General features: G+C 39.9%; 1 protein-coding gene across 1 annotated transcript in view; it reads right to left on the bottom strand.

The window, feature by feature from the left end:
• Positions 1-9,830: 9,830 nt before the first annotated feature.
• LOC110287734 (vomeronasal type-2 receptor 116-like) overlaps positions 9,831-19,859 on the bottom strand; it is a 31,281-nt gene continuing 21,252 nt past the window's right edge. Inside the window, exon 6 of the mRNA XM_085841836.1 lies at positions 9,831-10,956. Within this exon, the coding sequence (XP_085697962.1) occupies positions 10,028-10,956 (929 nt within the window). The 3' untranslated portion in view covers positions 9,831-10,027. The remainder of the gene's footprint in view (positions 10,957-19,859) is intronic.

The following is a 19,859-nucleotide window of genomic DNA, read 5'->3' as shown; positions in this document are numbered from 1 at the left end:
GTCTGCTTGAGACAGCTTTATCTTGCTATAAAATATTTGTAAACACTATCTGGATATCTCATAGGTTTTTTGACCAAAGTGACAAAAGCTTCTATCAAAAAATTCATGGGTTTTTTTAACCAAGTCAGAAATCTTGTTAGAGAAAACCAAATAACCCTATTTAATATGGGATACAGAGCTAAAAAATGAATTCTCAGCTGAGGAATACTGAATGGCTGAGAAGCCCCTAAAAAAAAGTTTAACATCCTTAATAATCAGGGAAATGCAAATCAAATCAAAGCAACTCTGAGGTACCACCTCATACCAGTGAGAATGGCTAAGATCAAAACTCATGTGACAGCAGATGCTGGCAAGGTTGTGGAGAAAGAGGACCACTCCAGACTTCTTACCAGAGACACTGAAAGCCAGAAGATCATGGACAGATGTCATTCAGACCCTAAGTGAACACAAATGCCAGCCGAGGTTACTATACCCAACAAAACATTCAATAACCTTAGATAGAGAAAACAAAGGATTCCTTAAAAACAAACAAATCTACACAATATCTCCCCATGAAATTAGGTCTTCAAAGACTAATAAAGGGAAAACTCCAAGACAAGTTAGGGAAACTACAACCTAGAAAAAGCAAGAAAGTAATCTTTCAACAAACCATAAAGAAGATAGCCACATGATTAGAATTCCAATTCTAACAACAAAAATAACAGGAAGCAAAAATTTCTTTTCTCTTTTTTTTTTATATTTTTATTACATATTTTCCTCAATTACATTTCCAATACTATCCCAAAAGTCCCCCATAGAGCCCCCCACTTCCCTACCCACCCATTCCCATTCTTTTGGCCCTGGCATTCCCCTATATTGGGGCATATAAAGTTTGCAAGTCCAATGGGCCTCTCTTTCCATTGATGGCCGACTAGGCCATCTTTCGATACATATGCAGCTAGAGACAAGAGCTCCAGGGTTCTGGTTAGTACATCATGTTGTTCCAACAATAGGGTTGCAGATCCCTTTAGCTCCTTGGGTACTTTCTCTAGCTTCTCCATTGGGAGCCCTGTGATACATCCAATAGCTGACTGTGAACATCCACTCCTGTGTTTGCTAGGCCCCGGCATCGTTTCACAAGAGACAGCTATATTTGGGTCCTTTCAGCAAAATCTTGCTAGTGTATGCAATGGTGTCAGCTTTTAGAAGCTGATTATGGGACGGATCCCTGGATACAGCAGTCTCTAAATGGTCCATCCTTTCATCACAGCTACGAACTTTGTCTCTGTAACTCCTTCTCTGGGTGTTTTGTTCCCAATTCTAAGAAGGTGCACAGTGTCCACACTTTGGTCTTCATTCTTCTTGAGTTTCATGCGTTTATCAAATTGTATCTTATATCTTGGGTATCCTAAGTTTTGGGCTAATATCCACTTATCAATGAATACATATTGTGTGAGTTCTTTTGTGATTGTGTTACTTCACTCAAGATGATGCCCTCCAGGTCCATCCATTTGGCTAGGAATTTCATAAATTCATTCTTTTTAATAGCTGAGTAGTACTCCATTGTGTAAATGTACCATAATTTCTGTATCCATTCCTCTGTTGAGGGACATCTGGGTTCTTTCCAGCTTCTGGCTATTATAAATAGGGCTGCTATGAACATAGTGGAGCATGTGTCCTTTTTACCGGTTGGGACATCTTCTGGATATATGCCCAGGAGAGGTATTGCTGGATCCTCCGGTAGTACTATGTCCAATTTTCTGAAGAACCGCCAGACTGATTTCCAGAGTGGTTGTACAAGCTTGCAATCCCACCAACAATGGAGGAGTGTTCCTCTTTCTCCACATCCTCGCCAGCATCTGCTGTCACCTGAATTTTTGATCTTAGCCATTCTGACTGGTGTGAGGTGGAATCTCAGGGTTGTTTTGATTTGCATTTCCCTGATGATTAAGGATGTTGAACATTTTTTCAGGTGCTTCTCTGCCATTCGGTATTCCTCAGGTGAGAATTCTTTGTTCAGTTCTGAGCCCCATTTTTTAATGGGGTTATTTGACTTTCTGGAGTCCTCCTTCTTGAGTTCTTTATATATATTGGATATTAGTCCCTTATCTGATTTAGGATAGGTGAAGATCCTTTCCCAATCTGTTGGTGGTTTTTTTGTCTTATTGATGGTGTCTTTAGCCTTGCAGAAGCTTTGTAGTTTCATGAGGTCCCACTTGTCAATTCTCGATCTTACAGCACAAGCCATTACTGTTCTATTCAGGAATTTTTCCCCTGTGCCCATATCTTCAAGGCTTTTCCCCACTTTCTCCTCTATAAGTTTCAGTGTCTCTGGTTTTATGTGAAGTTCCTTGATCCACTTAGACTTGACCTTAGTACAAGGAGATACGAATGGATCGATTCGCATTCTTCTACATGTTAACAACCAGTTGTGCCAGCACCATTTGTTGAAAATGCTGTCTTTCTTCCACTGGATGTTTTTAGCTCCCTTGTCGAAGATCAAGTGACCATAGGTGTGTGGGTTCATTTCTGGGTCTTCAATTCTATTCCATTGGTCTATTTGTCTGTCACTATACCAGTACCATGCAGTTTTTATCACAATTGCTCTGTAGTAGAGCTTTAGGTCCGGCATGGTGATTCCACCAGAGGTTCTTTTATCCTTGAGAAGAGTTTTTGCTATCCTAGGTTTTTGGTTATTCCAGATGAATTTGCAGATTGCACTTTCTAATTCGTTGAAGAATTGATTTGGAATTTTGATGGGGATTGCATTGAATCTGTAGATTGCTTTTGGCAAGATAGCCATTTTTACAATGTTGATCCTGCCAATCCATGAGCATGGGAGATCTTTCCATCTTCTGAGATCTTCTATAATTTCTTTCTTCAGAGACTTGAAGTTTTTATTATACAGATCTTTCACTTCCTTAGTTAGAGTCACGCCAAGATATTTTATATTATTTGTGACTATTGAGAAGGGTGTTGTTTCCCTAATTTCTTTCTCAGCCTGTTTATTCTTTGTGTAGAGAAAGGCCATTGATTTGTTTGAGTTAATTTTATATCCAGCTACTTCACCGAAGCTGTTTATCAGGCTTAGGAGTTCTCTGGTGGAATTTTTAGGGTCACTTATATATACTATCATATCATCTGCAAAAAGTGATATTTTGACTTCATCTTTTCCAATTTGTATCCCTTTGATCTCCTTTTGTTGTCGAATTGCTCTGGCTAGGACTTCAAGTACAATGTTGAATAGGTATGGAGAAAGTGGACAGCCTTGTCTAGTCCCTGATTTTAGAGGGATTGCTTCAAGCTTCTCACCATTTACTTTGATGTTGGCTACTGGTTTGCTGTAGATTGCTTTTATCATGTTTAGGTATGGGCCTTGAATTCCTGATCTTTCCAAGACTTTTATCATGAATGGGTGTTGGATCTTGTCAAATGCTTTTTCTGCATCTAAGGAGATGACCATGTGGTTTTTGTCTTTGAGTTTGTTTATATACTGGATTACGTTGATGGATTTCCGTATATTGAACCATCCCTGCATCCCTGGGATGAAACCTACTTGGTCAGGATGGATGATTGTTTTGATGTGTTCTTGGATTCGGTTAGCAAGAACTTTATTGAGGATTTTTGCATCAATATTCATAAGGGATATTGGTCTGAAGTTTTCTATCTTTGTTGGGTCTTTTTGTGGTTTAGGTATCAGAGTAATTGTGGCTTCATAGAATGAGTTGGGTAGAGTACCTTCTGTTTCTATTTTGTGGAATAGTTTGTGAAGAACTGGGATTAGATCTTCTTTGAAGGTCTGATAGAACTCTGCACTAAACCCATCTGGTCCTGGGCTTTTTTTAGTTGGGAGACTATTAATGACTGCTTCTATTTCTTTGGGGGATATAGGGCTGTTTAGATCATTAACCTGATCTTGATTCAACTTTGGTACCTGGTATCTGTCTAGGAACTTCTCCATTTCATCCAGATTCTCCAGTTTTGTTGAGTATAGCCTTTGGTAGAAGGATCTGATGGTGTTTTGGATGTCTTCAGGATCTGTTGTTATGTATCCTTTTTCATTTCTGATTTTGTTAATTAGGATGCTGTCCCTGTGCCCTCTAGTGAGTCTGGCTAAGGGTTTATCTATCTTGTTGATTTTCTCAAAGAACCAGCTCCTTGATTGGTTGATTCTTTGAGTAGTTTTTCTTGTTTCCACTTGGTTGATTTCACCCCTGAGTTTGATTATTTCCTGCCGTCTACTCCTCTTGGGTGAATTTGCTTCCTTTTGTTCTAGTGCTTTTAGGTGTGTTGTCAAGCTGCTAATGTGTGCTCTCTCTAGTTTCCTTTTGGAGGCACTCAGAGCTATGAGTTTTCCTCTTAGAAATGCTTTCATTGCGTCCCATAAGTTTGGGTATGTTGTGGCTTCATTTTCATTGAACTCTAAAAAGTCCTTAATTTCTTTCTTTATTCCTTCCTTGACCAAGGTATCATTGAGAAGAGTGTTGTTCAGTTTCCACGTGAAGGTTGGCTTTCTATTATTTATTTTGTTATTGAAGATCAGCCTTAGTCCATGGTGATCTGATAGGATGCATGGGACAATTTCAATATTTTTATATCTGTTGAGGCCTGCTTTGTGACCAATTATGTGGTCAATTTTGGAGAAGGTACCATGAGGTGCTGAGAAGAAGGTATATCCTTTTGTTTTAGGATAGAATGTTCTGTAGATATCTGCCAGATCCATTTGATTCATAATTTCTCTTAGTTTCACTGTGTCCCTGTTTAGTTTCTGTTTCCATGATCTGTCCATTGGTGAAAGTGGTGTGTTGAAGTCTCCCACTATTATTGTATGAGGTGCAATGTGTGCTTTGAGCTTTACTAAAGTTTCTTTAATGAATGTGGCTGCCTTTGTATTTGGAGCATAGATATTCAGGATTGATAGTTCCTCTTGGAGGATTTTACCTTTGATGAGTATGAAGTGTCCCTCCCTGTCTTTTTTAATGACTTTGGGTTGGAAGTCAATCTTATCAGATATTAGAATGGCTACTCCAGCTTGTTTCTTCATGCCATTTGCTTGGAAAATTTTTTTCCAGCCTTTCATTCTGAGGTAGTGTCTATCCTTTTCTCTGAGATGAGTTTCCTGTAAGCAGCAAAATGTTGGGTCTTGTTTGTGTAGCCAGTTTGTTAGTCTATGTCTTTTTATCGGGGAGTTGAGTCCATTGATATTAAGAGATATTAAGGAAAAGTAATTGTTGTTTCCTGTTATTTTTGTTGTTTAGTTGGCATTTTGTTCTTGTGGCTGTCTTCTTTTAGGTTTGTTGAGGGATTACCTTCTTCTTGTTTCTAGGGCGTGGTTCCTGTCCTTGTATTGGTTTTTTTCTGTTATTATCCTTTGAAGGGCTGGATTCGTGGAGAGATAATGTGTGAATTTGGTTTTGTCGTGGAATACTTTGGTTTCTCCATCTATGTTAATTGAGAGTTTGGCTGGGTATAGTAGCCTGGGCTGGAATTTGTGTTCTTTTAGTGTCTGTATAATATCCGTCCAGGATCTTCTGGCTTTCATAGTCTCTGGTGAAAAATCTGGTGTAATTCTGATAGGCTTGCCTTTATATGTTACTTGGCCTTTTTCTCTTACTGCTTTTAGTATTCTATCTTTATTTAGAGCATTTGTTGTTCTGATTATTATGTGTCGGGAGGTATTTCTTTTCTGGTCCAGTCTATTTGGAGTTCTGTAGGCTTCTTGTATGTTCATGGGCATCTCTTTCTTTAGATTTGGGAAGTTTTCTTCTATAATTTTGTTGAAGATGTTTGCTGGTCCTTTGAGTTGAAAATCTTCATTCTCATCCACTCCTATTATCCGTAGGTTTGGTCTTCTCATTGTGTCCTGTATTTCTTGGATGTTTTGAGTTAGGATCTTTTTGCATTTTACATTTTCCTTGATTGTTGTGCCGATGTTCTCTATGGAATCTTCTGCACCTGAGATTCTCTCTTCCATCTCTTGTATTCTGTTGCTGATGCTCGTATCTATGGTTCCAGATTTCTTTCCTAGGGTTTCTATCTCCAGTGTTGCCTCATTTTGGGTTTTCTTTATTGTGTCTACTTCCCTTTTTAGGTCTAGTATGGTTTTGTTCATTTCCATCATCTGTTTGGATGTGTTTTCCTGTTTTTCTGTAAGGACTTCTACCTGTTTGATTATGTTATCGTGTTTTTCATTAAGGATTTGTAACTCTTTAGCAGTGTTCTCCTGCAATTCTTTAAGGGATTTTTGTGCTTTCTCTTTATTGTCTTCTGCCTGTTTAGCAGTGTTCTCCTGCATTTCTTTAAGTGTGTTATTAAAGTCCTTCTTGAAGTTCTCTATCATCATCAGGAGCTTTTCCGGTGTGTTGGGGTGCCCTGGACTGGGCGAAGTGGGGGTGCTGGGTTCTGATGATGGTGAGTGGTCTTGGTTTCTGTTAGTAAGATTATTACGTTTACCTTTCGCCATCTGGTAATCTCTGGGGTTAGTTGTTATCGTTGTCACTGTTTAAAGATTGGAGCAGAAGCTGTGTTCCACTCACCAGCAGTCTCTAAATCCTGCGGCGGGGGTCGTGGGTAGCTGACGGTACCCCGGTGCTGGTCCAGCCGGAAGAGGCCTGTGGTCCTACACAGGCCGTTTTTCTGCTTCCCTTACTAATGCAGTCTCTGGTCCCGCGTGCAATTGGATTGGAGCAGAAGCTGTGTTCCACTCTCGAGAAGTCTTAAGATCCTGTGGTGGGTGTTGTGGGTAGCTGGTGAGTGTCAGCCGACCCTGCGCCCCAGCTGCCCCGGTGCTTTTCTGACCGGAAGAGGGTTGTGGCCCTATGTAGGCCGGATTTCTCTCTCCCCAACCAGAGCAGTCTCAGGTCCCGCGTGATTGGACTGGAACAGAAGCTGTGTTCCACTCACCAGCAGTCCCAAAATCCTGCGGCGGGGGTCGTGGGTAGCTGGCGGGTGTCAGGCAACCCTGCGCTCCCGCTACCTCGGCGCTGATCCGGCCGGATGAGGCCTGTGGCCCTACTCAGGCAGGTTTCTGCTTCCCTAACTAATGCAGTCTCAGGTCCCGCGCAATTGGATTGGAGCAGAAGCTGTGCTCCACTCTCCAGAAGTCTTAAGATCCTGTGGCGGGTGTTGTGGGTAGCTGGCGAGTGTCAGCAGACCCTGCGCCCCAGCTGCCCCGGTGCTTTTCTGACCGGAAGAGGGTTGTGGCCCTATGTAGGCCGGATTTCTCTCTCCCCAACCAGAGCAGTCTCAGGTCCCGCGTGATTGGACTGGAGCAGAAGCTGTGTTCCACTCACCAGCAGTCCCAAAATCCTGCGGCGGGGGTCGTGGGTAGCTGGCGGGTGTCAGGCAACCCTGCGCTCCTGCTACCCCGGCGCTGATCCGGCCGGATGAGGCCTGTGGCCCTACTCAGGCCGGTTTCTGCTTCCCTAACTAATGCAGTCTCAGGTCCCACGCAATTGGATTGGAGCAGAAGCTGTGTTCCACTCACCAGCAGTCCCAAAATCCTGCGGCGGGGGTCGTGGGTAGGTGGCGGGTGTCAGGCAACCCTGCGCTCCCGCTACCCCGGCGCTGATCCAGCCGGATGAGGCCTGTGTTCCTACCCCTTTTCTCTTACCATCAGTCAATTCCTAATAAAAAGACAGACTAACATTCTGAGCAATTAAAGAGAACCCAACATTTTGCTGCATACAGGAAACTCACCTTAGGGATAAAGAGAGACACTGCCTTAGATTAAAAGGCTGGAAAACAATTTTCCAAGAAAATGGTCCCCAAAACAATGTATAATACTCATTGTAATATCAAATAAAATCAACTTTCAACCAAAAGTTATCAAAAAAGATAAGGAGGGACACTTCATACACATCAAAGGAAAAATCTACAAAGATGAACTGTCAATTCTGAACGTCTATGCTCCAAATGCAAGGGCATCCACATTCATTAAAGAAACGTTACCAAAGCTTAAAGCACATATTGCAAGGCACACAATAATAGTGGGAGATTTCAACACCCCACAATCAACAATGGACAGATCGTGGAAACAGCAACTAAACAGAGACACAGTGAACCTAACAGAAATGATGAAATGAATGGTTTTTAACAGATTTCTATAGAACATTTCATCCTAAAACAAAAGGATATATCTTTTTCTCAGCACCTCATGGTACCTTCTCCAAAACTGACCATATAATCAGTCACAAAACAGTCCTCAACAGATAGAAAACTATTGAAATAATCCCATACATCCTATCAAATCACGACTGACTATTGCTGACCATCAGTAACAACATAAATAATAGAAAGCCACCCCCCACACATGGAAGCAGGACAACACTCTATTGAATGATAACTTGATCAAGTCAGAAGTAAAGAAAGAAATTAAAGACGTTTTAGAGTTTAATGAAAATGAAGCCACAACATATCCTAACTTATGGGAAACAATGAAAGCAGTTCTATGAGGAAAACTCATAGCTCTGAGTGCCTCCAAAAAGAAACTGGAAAGAGCATACACTAGCAGCTTGACAGCACACCTAAAAGCTCTAGAACAAAAGGAAGCAAATTCACCCAAGAGGAGTAGACAGCTGGAAATAATCAAACTCAGAATTGAAATCAACTAAGTGGAAACAAAAAGAACTATACAAAGAATGAACAAAACCTTTTAAGAAAATCAACAAAATAGGTAACCACTTTGCCAGACTAACTGGAGGGCATGGGGACAGTATTCTAATTAACAAAATCAGTAATGAGAAGGGAGATATAACAGTATCTGAGGAAATCCAAAAAATCATCAGAACCTACTACAAAATCCTATACTCAACACAACTAGAAACCTGTATATAATAGATAATTTCTATACAGATACCACGTATAAAAGTTAAATCAGGTTTTGATTAATGATCTAAACTATTCCATATCCCCTAAAGAAATAGCAATAGTCTCACAACCAAAGAAAGCCCTGGTTTTAGTGCAGTTCTATCAGACCTTTAAAGAAGACCTAATTCCAATTGTCCTCAAACTGTTCTTCAAAATAGAAACAGAAGGTACTCTACCCATTTCATTCTATGAAGCGACAGTACTCTGATACCTAAACCACATAAAGACCCAACAAAAAAGAGAACTCCAGACCAATTTCCCTTATGAATATTGATGCAAAAATACTCAATAAAATTCTCACAAACCCAATCCAAAACACATCAAAACGATCATCCAGCATGATCCAGTAGGCTGTATCCCAGGCATGCAGGGATGGTTTAATATATGGAAATCTATCAATGTCATCCACTATATAAACAAATTCAAAGACAAAAATCACATGATCATGTCATTAGATGCTGAGAAATCGTTTGACAAAATCCAACCGCTATTCATGATAAAAGTGCACTGTACCCATAAGAGTCACTCACATCCTTTTCACAAGCTCTAAGTTTCTACACAAATGCAAGTTCCAATTCAGTCACCTTTTGTAGTTGTCCAGAGTAAGATGCTTCATTTTCTCTAATGTAATAAAATAATTATATATTAAAAGAGAAGGAACTTCTGATGTCATTTGAAACCATTGCATGTTTTTTTCTGATCACTAGAAATAAGAACCTCTTAAATTGAATCTTTAGAGACAGTTTGCTCTAATATTGTTCACTTTACATTGTAGAATATAATAGATTATCCTAGAGTCCAAAATCAAATAAATCAATCACATGATTTTTTTTTTTAATGAAAGGACAAAATGGCTGAACATTGTTACACATCTTCAACAGCAGCACATTGTATATAGAAAAAGTACTTTATACCCATCAGGTTATGCCACGCTAGTATAATTATGGGACAAGAGGCCAATAGGAGACTCTACTAAAACAATGTTATAAAAACCATTTAATGTATCGAAAACATAAAATAAAACTAATCATTTTATTACAAAGAGAGTTTAACACAATTACATAAAGAACTATGAGCGTACATAATCACATGATATTATACCAGAATATGACTTTTAGAATGCTGTGACACTGGTGTAAACCATAATATTTAATTTACAATCATAGATAAGTTTTAATTTTTAAGTAAATAAATTGATGGTCCTTCTTGAATGTTTTTTGTGCCTGACACTATGACAGGAGTTTTTTTCAGGCCTTAACAAAATGATATAGCACTTGGGGGCAAAAATCAATCCAAAGAGTGCTACACTGGAAGCTAATATGGAGAACACTTCCATAGCCACCATGACCTTCCCCTTAGTGCTATGGTAGACAGGGAGGAAAGTGATCCAAACACAGAAGAATACCTGCATGCTGAATGACAGGAACTTGGCTTCATTGAATGTGTCAGGCAAATTCCTGGACAAGAAGGCCATGGTGTAGCTCCCAAGTCCTAAGGAGCAGAGGTACCCCAGGACAGTGTGGAAGGCAAATGTAGAACCCATGTTGCACACAATGATGATGTGACCATGTTCAGCCTGAGTATCTTGATCAATGAAGGGTGGAGAGGTAACCAGCCAGATTCCACAGATAATAAGTTGGATCAGTGTGCAGATGGGAACGATGAAATTAGGGGCTCTTGATACCATTAACCATCTCACCATTCTAGCTGGAACAGTGGCCTTGAATGCAATAACCACTGTAGTAGCTTTGGCCAACACTGTGGAGAGAGCCACAGTGAACAAAATTCCAAATGCTGTCTGCTGCAAGATGCAGGTTGTTGTGTTGGGCTGGCCAATGAAGAGCAAGGAACTGAGTAAACAGATGAAGAGTGTCAATAGCAGGATGTAGCTGAGAGTCCTGTTATTGGCCTTGACAATGGGTGTGTCTCTGTGCTTCACAAAAACTACAAGAACCATAGCTATGAGTAGAGAGAAGCACAGTGCTGTGATGGTGAGTGCCATTCCCAAAGGCTCATCATAGGCCAAAAAGCTCACAGATTTTTGGAGGCAGTGACTCTTCTCTGGGTTTGCATAGTGACTTTCTGGACACTTCACACATTGATCCATATCTGTTCAGAAATGAAAGTGACTGTGAATTAATCCTCAGGTATACCTTTTGACTTTATTATTTTAATTATCTACAGCTCTTTGTATTGCTTCTTTGGCAACTTCCTTTATTGCTTCAGAAAGACATTTTTTTTATAAGTACTCTAATTTCAAATCTATAGTGCTTTTTGCCTATGGTGACAAAAATTACAAAAGCCTTTTGCCTTTCTTTGTTTTTTATGCTTTGCATAATTTTATGATTGTGTTGCATATATTTTATGAGCCATATCATTTCAGAACAATATAATATAAGTGCCATTTGATTCTGATATCACCTTATGAATAATGTCTAATTTTGTACATATACTTTCTACAATATTGTCAGTATTTATTTGAAATTCTTAATTGGTCTTTGACTTTACCAATATATATTTATTTTTCAAAAAATCTCTTTGGTACTGCAGTTTGATTAACAGTCTGTATGATTTCATTATAATAAATGCCATTACATTCTTAAAGCTTAAATCATTCATTAGTATTATGTTGGTAAATTTAGCTATGACATTTTTTTGTAACATAGGGAGAGAACTATCATTAGGTATTAAAAATAGGTTCTGAGTAATTTTCTGCTACACATTTGTGAGTTTTACCTCGAATTAAAAAACCTGCATTTTTAAAGGAGAACGTTCTTGCTTTTTCTAGGACGTGGTTTCCGTCCTTGTATTGTTTTTTTCTGTTATTATCCTTTGAAGGGCTGAATTCATGGAAAGATAATGTGTGAATTTTGTTTCTTCGTGGAATACTTTGGTTTCTCCATCTAAGGTAATTGAAAGTTTGGCTGGGAATAGTAACCAAGACCTTAGACTAAAGTGAGTGGAATGCAATATCAGCTCCAAAGAATCCCAGAGGGTCTTGTGTCAGAAGGAACATGGGGATAGGAACCCTGCCTGGACAGTGGCTGGATTTGGTTCTGATTGGGGCCAGCCCTGCCATCTTCCACCTGAACCCAGCAGAGGGTGCCAAGGTCCCCAGAGGACTTTCCACACAGCAGGACCACTAACAACCCAGGGCCTCCTGATCACTGGAGAGCACGTGAGTGGCAGAAGCAACAGAGCTTCTTGGACAGGGTCTTTTTGGACCTTAATCCTCAGCCAGGAGTTAGAGCTGAGACCCAGACCCCAGGCCACATTCCTTGCCAAAGGAGAGACAGCCTACAGGGAGGGCTCTGAACCCAGGACTCAGAAGGTGGATCAGAGCTCCAGACTTCTGGTCAAAAGCCCTGCAAGAGGAGAGCTTGCCTGCAGAGAGTGGGACTCAGGTGAGAGTTGGACTCCCAGAAGTGCTGACAGAGGCTAACAGAATCACATGAAGATCAAGCTCAAGCCAGAGACAGCTAGAACATTAACACCAGAGATTACCAGATGGTGAAAGGCAAATGTAAGAATCTTACTAACAGAAAGCAAGAACATTGGACAGAATCAGAACCCAGTACACCCACCACAGCGAGTCCTGGATATCCCAACACACCGAAAAACAAGACTCGGATTTAAAATCATATATCATGATGATGGTAGAAGATTACAGAAGGGCATTAATGACTCACTTAAAGAAATAGAGAGGAACACTGCAAAAGAGTTAGAAGTCCTTAAAGATTTACAGGAAAACACTGCTAAACAGGCAGAAGTCCTTAAAGAGGAAACACAAAAATTCCTTAAAGAATTACAGAAAAACCAAACCAAACAGGAGATGCAATTGAACAAAACCATCCAAGATAAAAAAAAAATGGAAGTAGAATCAATAAAAAACCTAAAGGAAGACAACTCTGGAGTTCAAAATCCTAGGAAAGAAATCAGGAATCATAGATATGAGCATCAGAAACAGAATACATGAGATGGAAGAGAGAATCTCAGGTGCAGAAGATTCCATAGAAAACATGGACATAACAATCAAAGAAAATCAAAATGCACAAAGATCCTAACTTAAAACATCCAGGAAATCCAGGACACAATGAGAAGACAAAACCTACAGATAATAGGTATAGATGAGAATGAAGACTTTCAACCTAAAAGGCCAGTAAATATCTTCAACAAAATTATAGAAGAAAACTTCACAAACCTAAAGAAAGAGATGCTCATGAACATAAAAGAAGTCTACAGGACTCCAAATAGACTGGACCAGAAAAGAAATTCCTACTGACACATAATAATCAGAACAACAAATGTACTAAATAAAAATAGAATACTAACAGTAGTAAAGGAAAAACGTCAAGTAACATATAAAGGCAGACCTATTAGAATTATGCCAGACTTCTTACCAGAGATTATGAAAGCCAGTAAATCCTGGACAGATGTTATATAGACAGTAAGAGAGCACAAATGCCAGTCCAGGCTACCATACCCAGCAAAACTCTCAATTACCATAGATGGAGAAAACAAGGTATTCCATGACAAAACCAAATTCACACAATATCTTTCCACAAATCCAGCCCTTCAAAGGATAATAAAGGGAAAACTCCAACAAAAGGACAGAAATTATGCCCTAGAAAAAGCTAGAAAGGAATCCTTCAACAAACCTAAATGAAGACAGGTACAAGAACAAAACCCCAACTCTAACAACAAAAATAACAGGAAGCAATAATTACTTTTCCTTAATATCTCTTAATTTCAATGGACTCAATTCCTCAATAAAAAGAAATAGACTAACAGTCTGGCTATGTAAACAGGACCCAACTTTTTGCTCCATACAGGAAACACACCTCAGGGACAAAGACAGACACTACCTCAGAGTATGCACGCCTTTAATACCAGGATTTGGGAGGCAGAGGCAGGCGGATTTCTGAGTTCAACAGCCTGGTCTACAGAGTGAGTGTCAGGGCTACAAGGAAAAACCCTGTCTCAAGAAACCAAACCAAACCAAACCAAACCAAACCAAACCAAACCAAACCAAACCAACCCAACCCAACCAACCAAACAAACAAAAAACAGTCCTAAGAAACAATCTAGAGTAGACATTCTGATATCAAATAAAATCGACTTCCCACCCAAAGCTATCAAAAATGACAAGGAGGGGCACTTCATACTTATCAAAGGTAAAAATCTTCCAAGATGAACTCTCAATTCTGAATATCTATGCTCCAAATGTGAGGGCATCCACATTCATTAAGGAAACTTTAGTAAAGCTCAAAGCACCCATTGCACCTTACAAAATAATAGTGGGGGACTTCAACACCCCACTTTCCTCATTGGACACATCCTGGAAACAGAAACTAAACAGAGACACATTGGAACTAACAGAAGCTATGAAAGAAATGGATGTAACATATGATATCTACAGAATATTTTATCCTAAACCAAAAGGATACACATTCTTTCTTAGCACTTCATGGTACCTTCTCCAAAGTTGACCATATGATTGGTCACAAAACAGGCCTCAACAGATACAGAAATATTGAAATTACACCATGCATCCAATCAGATCACCATGGACTAAGGCTGATCTTCAATAACAACATAAGTAATAGAAAGCCAGCATTCATATGGAAGGTGAATAATGCTCTACCCAATGATACCTGGTCAAGGAAGAAATAAAGAAAGAGATTAAAGACTTTTTAGAGTTTAATGAAAACGAAGCTACAAGAAACCCAAACTTATGAGACACAATGAAAGCAGTCCTAAGAGGAAAACTCATAGCTTTGAGTGCTGCCAAAAAGAAACTAGACAGAGTATACACTAGCAGCTTGATAGCACACCTAAAAGCTCTAGAACAAAAGGAAGGAAATTCACCCAAGAGGATTGGACAGCAGGAAATAATGTAACCAAGGGCTGAAATCAACCAAGTAGAAACAAAATGAACTATACAAAGAATCAATCAAACCAGGATCTGGTTCTTTGAGAAAGTCAATGAGATAGATAAACCCTTATCCATACTAACTAGACTGCATAGGAACAGTATCCTAATTAACAAAATCAGAAATGAAAAGGGAGAAATAACAACAGAACCCGAGGAAATCCAAAATATCATTGGATCCTACTACTGAAAGACTCCGAGAGGAGCCCTTTGCTCAGGCCTCAGGACAATAGCGGACACCCAAGAACTCACCATAGACCAAGCTTGATGTAAACCACATGAGGCTTTATTCGGGGAAAGCCAGAGCTCTGGGAACGACTCATATCCCACGCAGGGGTAGAGGAGTCGACCCCAAGGGGAAAGAGGTCCCAGTTTTAATAGGCCCTCAGGGGAGAAAGGAGAAGGGGGGGGGGAGTAGGGGATTTACAGATCTAAACAATGTCTATTCTCAAGAAATGGGTATGGGAGGGGTACAAGGAAAGAGTCTGGTGCAGGTGTAGCAACTCAGGATTGGCTGGGCTGTGGTTGCTGGGGAGATTTTCTGACTCTTTCTCAGCAACTAATATCACAAACACCTGGCTTCATCAGTGGGCACACACATGGGTTCAAGGAATGGTCAAAACATTGGCAGACACACAGGTTCAAGTAGTGGCCAGAGCATTGTGCACCTCTATTTTTCTAAATCAGTGAAGCTAGTTCTGCTAACAGTGACATCTATCTCGCCAATTTTAGGGCTTCTGTGACCTTTTACGTTCTGTCAGGATCTTTCACTACAAAAGGCTATACTCAACAAAACTGGAAAACCTGGATAAAGTGGACAATTTTCTAGACAGATACCAGGTACCAAAGATAAATCAGAATCAGATTAATGAGTTAAACAGTCCCATATCCCCTAAAGAAATAGAAGTAATCATTAATAGTCTTACAACCCAAAAAAGCCCAGGAGCATATGGGTTTAGTGCAGAGTTCTATCAGAGCTTCAAAGAAGACCCAATTCTAATTCTCCTCAAACTATTCCATAAAATATAAACAGAAGGTACTCTACCCAATTCATTCCATGAAGCCACAATTACTCTGATACCTAAACCTCATAAAGACCAAACAAAGAAAGAGATCTTCAGACCAATTTCCCTTATGAATGTCAATGCAAAAATAGTCAATAAAATCATTGCACACCGAATCCAAGAACACATCAAAAAGATCATCCATCATGGTAAGTAGGCTTCATCCAAGGCATGCAGGGACGGTTCAATATATAGAAATCCATCAACGTAATCCTCTATACAAAGGAACCCAAAGACCAAAACCACATGATTATCTCATTAGAGGCTGAGAAAACATTTGACAAAATCCAACACCGATTCATGATAAAAATCATGGAAATTCAGGAATTCAAGGCCCATACCTAAACATAATAGAAGCAATATACAGCAAACTAGTAGCCGACCTCAAACTAAACGGAGAGAAACTTGAAGCAATCCCACTAAAATCAGGGACTAGACAAGGCTGTCTACTTTCTCCCTCCCTATTTAATATAGAACTTGCAGTCCTGGCCAGAGCAATTAGACAACAAAAGGAGGTCAAGGAGATACAAATTGGAAAGGAAAAAGTCAAAATACCACTATTTGCAGATGATATGATAGTATATATAAGTGAACCAAAAAATTCCACCACAGAACTCCTAAATCAGATAAACAGCCTCAGTGCAGTAGCTGGATATAAAATTAACTCATACAAATCAGTGGACTTTCTCTACACAAAGGATAAACAGGCTGAGAGAGAAATTAGGGAAACAACATCTTTCACAATAGTCACAAAAAATATAAAATACTTTTGTGTGATTCTAATTAAGGAAGTGAACGATATGTATGATAAGATCTTCAAGTCTCTGAAGAAAGAAAAAAATGAAGGTCTCAGCAGGTGGAAAGATCTCCCATGGTCATGGATTGGCAGTATTAATATAGTAAAAATGGCTATCTTGCCAAAGCAATCTACAGATTTAATGTAATCCCCACAATATTCCAACTCAATTCTTTACTGAGTTAGAAAGGGCAATTTGCAAATTCATCTGGAATAACAAAAAACCTAGGATATCAAAAGCTATACTCAAAAATAAAAGAACCTCTAGGAGAATCACCATGCTGGACCTCAACCTGTACAACAGAGCAGTTGTGATAAAAACTGCATGGTAATGTTACAGCGACAGACAGGTAGATCAATGGAATAGATCTGAAGACCCAGAAATGAACACAAATTCCTATGGTCACTTGATCTTTGACAAGGGAGCTATACTATCCAGTGGAAAAAAGACAGCATTTTCAACAAATGGTGCTGGCACAACTGGTGGTTATCATGTAGAAGAATGCGAATTGATCCATTCTTATCTCCTTGTACAAAGCTCAAGTCTAAGTGGATGAAGGAGCTCTACATAAAACCGGACACTAAAACTTATAGAGGAGAAAGTGGGAAAAATACTTGAAGATTTGGGCACAGAGCAAAAATTCCTGAAGAGATGAGTAATAGCTTGTGCTTTAAGATTAAGAATCAACAAATGGGACCTCATAAAATTGCAAAGCAATTTTGTAAGGCAAAAGACACCATCAATAAGACAAAAAGGCCACCAACAGTTTGGGAAAGGATTTTTTTCAATCTGAAATCTGATAGGGGAATAATATTCAATACATAGAAGGAACTCAGGAAGCTGGACTCCAGAAAAATCAAATAACCTTATTAAAAATGGGGCACAGACCTAAACAAAGAATTCTCAACTGAGCAAATAACAAAGGACTGAGAAACACCTGAAAAAATGTTCAACATCCTCAATCATCAGGGAAATGCAAATCAAAACAACCCTGAGATTCCACATCTCACCAGTCAGAATGGCTAGGATCAAAAATTCAGGTGACAGTAGATGCCAGTGAGTATGTGGTGAAAGAGGAACACTCCTCCATTGCTGTAGGAATTGCAAGCTTGTACAACCATTCTGGAAATCAGTCTGGTGGTTCCTCAGAAAATTGGACATAGTACTATTGGAGGATCCAGCAATAGTTCTCCTGGGTATATACCCAGAAGATGTTTCAACTGGCAATAAGAACACATAATCCACTATGTTCATAGAAACCTTTTATAATAGCCAGAAGCTGGAACAAACTCAGATGTCCCTCAACAGAAGAATGGACACAGGAAATATAGTACATTTACACAATGGGGTACACCTCAGCTATTAAAAACAATGAATTTATGAAATCCTTAGGCAAATGGATGGATCAGGAGTATATCATCCTGAGTGAGGTAACCCAATAACAAAAGAGCTCACCTTATATGCATTCACTGATAACTGGACATCAGCCCTGTACTGGCTGGTTTTGTGTGTCAACTTGCCACAGGCTGGAGTTATCACAGAGAAAGGAGCTTCAGTTGGAGAGATGCCTCCACTAGATCCAGCTGTAAGGCATTTTCTCGATTAGTGATCAAGGGGCAAAGGCCCCTTGTGGGTGGGACCGTCTCTGGGCTGGTAGTTTTGGGTTCTATTAGAGAGCAGGCTGAGCAAGCCAGGGTAAGCAATACAGTAAAGAACATCCTTCCATGGCCTCTGCATCAGCTCCAGCTCTCTGCCCTGCTTAAGTTCCAGTCCTGACTTCCTTTCATGATCAACAGCAGTTTGGAAGTGTAAGCTCAATAACCCCCCCCCCAACTTGCTTCTTGTTCATGATGTTTGTGCAGGAATAGAAACCCTGACTAAGAAAAATTGGTACCAGCATAGTGGGGTATTCCTGTGACAACCTGACCATGTTTTGTGTAGGACTGTGGGAGATCTTTGGAACTTTGGGCTAGAAGATCTATTTGGTGTTAAGAACTCTGTTGGATGTTGTGTAGGAGCTTGGAATATAATGTTGAGAACAGTGTAGAAGATGGAGGCCTGGTTTGTGAAATTACAGAGGGAAGGTTAAAGACTCTGTTCAGGGCCATTGCTATTTTGATTGTGAAAATTCTGTGGTTCTGGTTAGTTGGGGCAGAAGAATCAGCTGTGATTAACAAGATACCAGAACTACTAAAGCAAAAACTGCATTACGGGGACTATTGATGCTCGTTAGCTGGAGCTAAGAAATTAGCGGTGATCAAGAAGAGACCAGAATCATTGAGGTGACATCTTCTGGAAAGTGTTTTCTGAGAGCACAGAGGTTGTGTTCCAGAGATAGCCAAGGTTGTACCTTGTTCTGTGGCTCAACTTGGTAATGTGTAAGAGTTACCCAGTGGTACTGGTTTTGAAGGCATGAAAGAATCACGCAGAGCAGCTGAGGTTCAGTACTGTGAGAGGCCATGGAAGGCCATTGGTGAAGGTGCAGCCTCAGTTGCAATTGATGACACAAAACTGAAGGGGTCATGCAAAGGGGTTGAGGCTTGGCACCATGAAGAGTGCCTATGGGAGGCTATTGTTGAAGCCAAGTTATAGTGAAAGACAGCAGTGTTTTAGAGATACCAGGACCATGAGATTACCACCAAGAACAGCAGCAGCAGTGTACTACAGGCAGCTGGAGCATAAAAGACAATGTGTGTGTTATAAAGGGCATGGCTGGATTAGTGACCCAAGCCCTTAGAGGATCCCAGAAGATCGTGAGTTGGATCCCAGACACTGGACAATTGGAGTTTAATTTTTGATTTTGATTGTGACTGTGCCCTGATATTTTTCCCTCTTGAAGGAAGAAAATATTTTAGTGGATCCCACAGTTAAGAGACTTTTAATTGTAAAAAGACTTTGGATTTTAAAAGATATTGGATATTTTTAAAGGATTGAACTTTTAATATGTAAAGACTGGGACTTTTAAAGTTATTTAAGATCTTGGGGATGAATAAGAACTAATGGTTGAGGCTTACTAGTGATGTGTTTATGTGTCAAATTGACAAGGGGTCAATTGTACTGTCTGGTTTTGGGTGTCAACTTGACACAGGCTGGAGTTATCACAGAGAAAGGAGCTTCAGTTGGGGAGTTTCCTCCATGAGATCCAGCTGTAAGTCATTTTCTCAATTAGTGATCAAGGGGGAAAGGCCCCTTGTGGGTGGGACCATCTCTGGGATGGTA

Source organism: Mus caroli, unplaced genomic scaffold (assembly GCF_978045245.1).
Source record: "Mus caroli unplaced genomic scaffold, Mus_caroli_1 scaffold_8, whole genome shotgun sequence".
Lineage (NCBI taxonomy): Eukaryota > Metazoa > Chordata > Mammalia > Rodentia > Muridae > Mus > Mus caroli.
The sequence above is the reverse complement of the archived record's forward strand: the minus strand, read 5'-3'. Positions and strand labels throughout refer to the sequence as shown.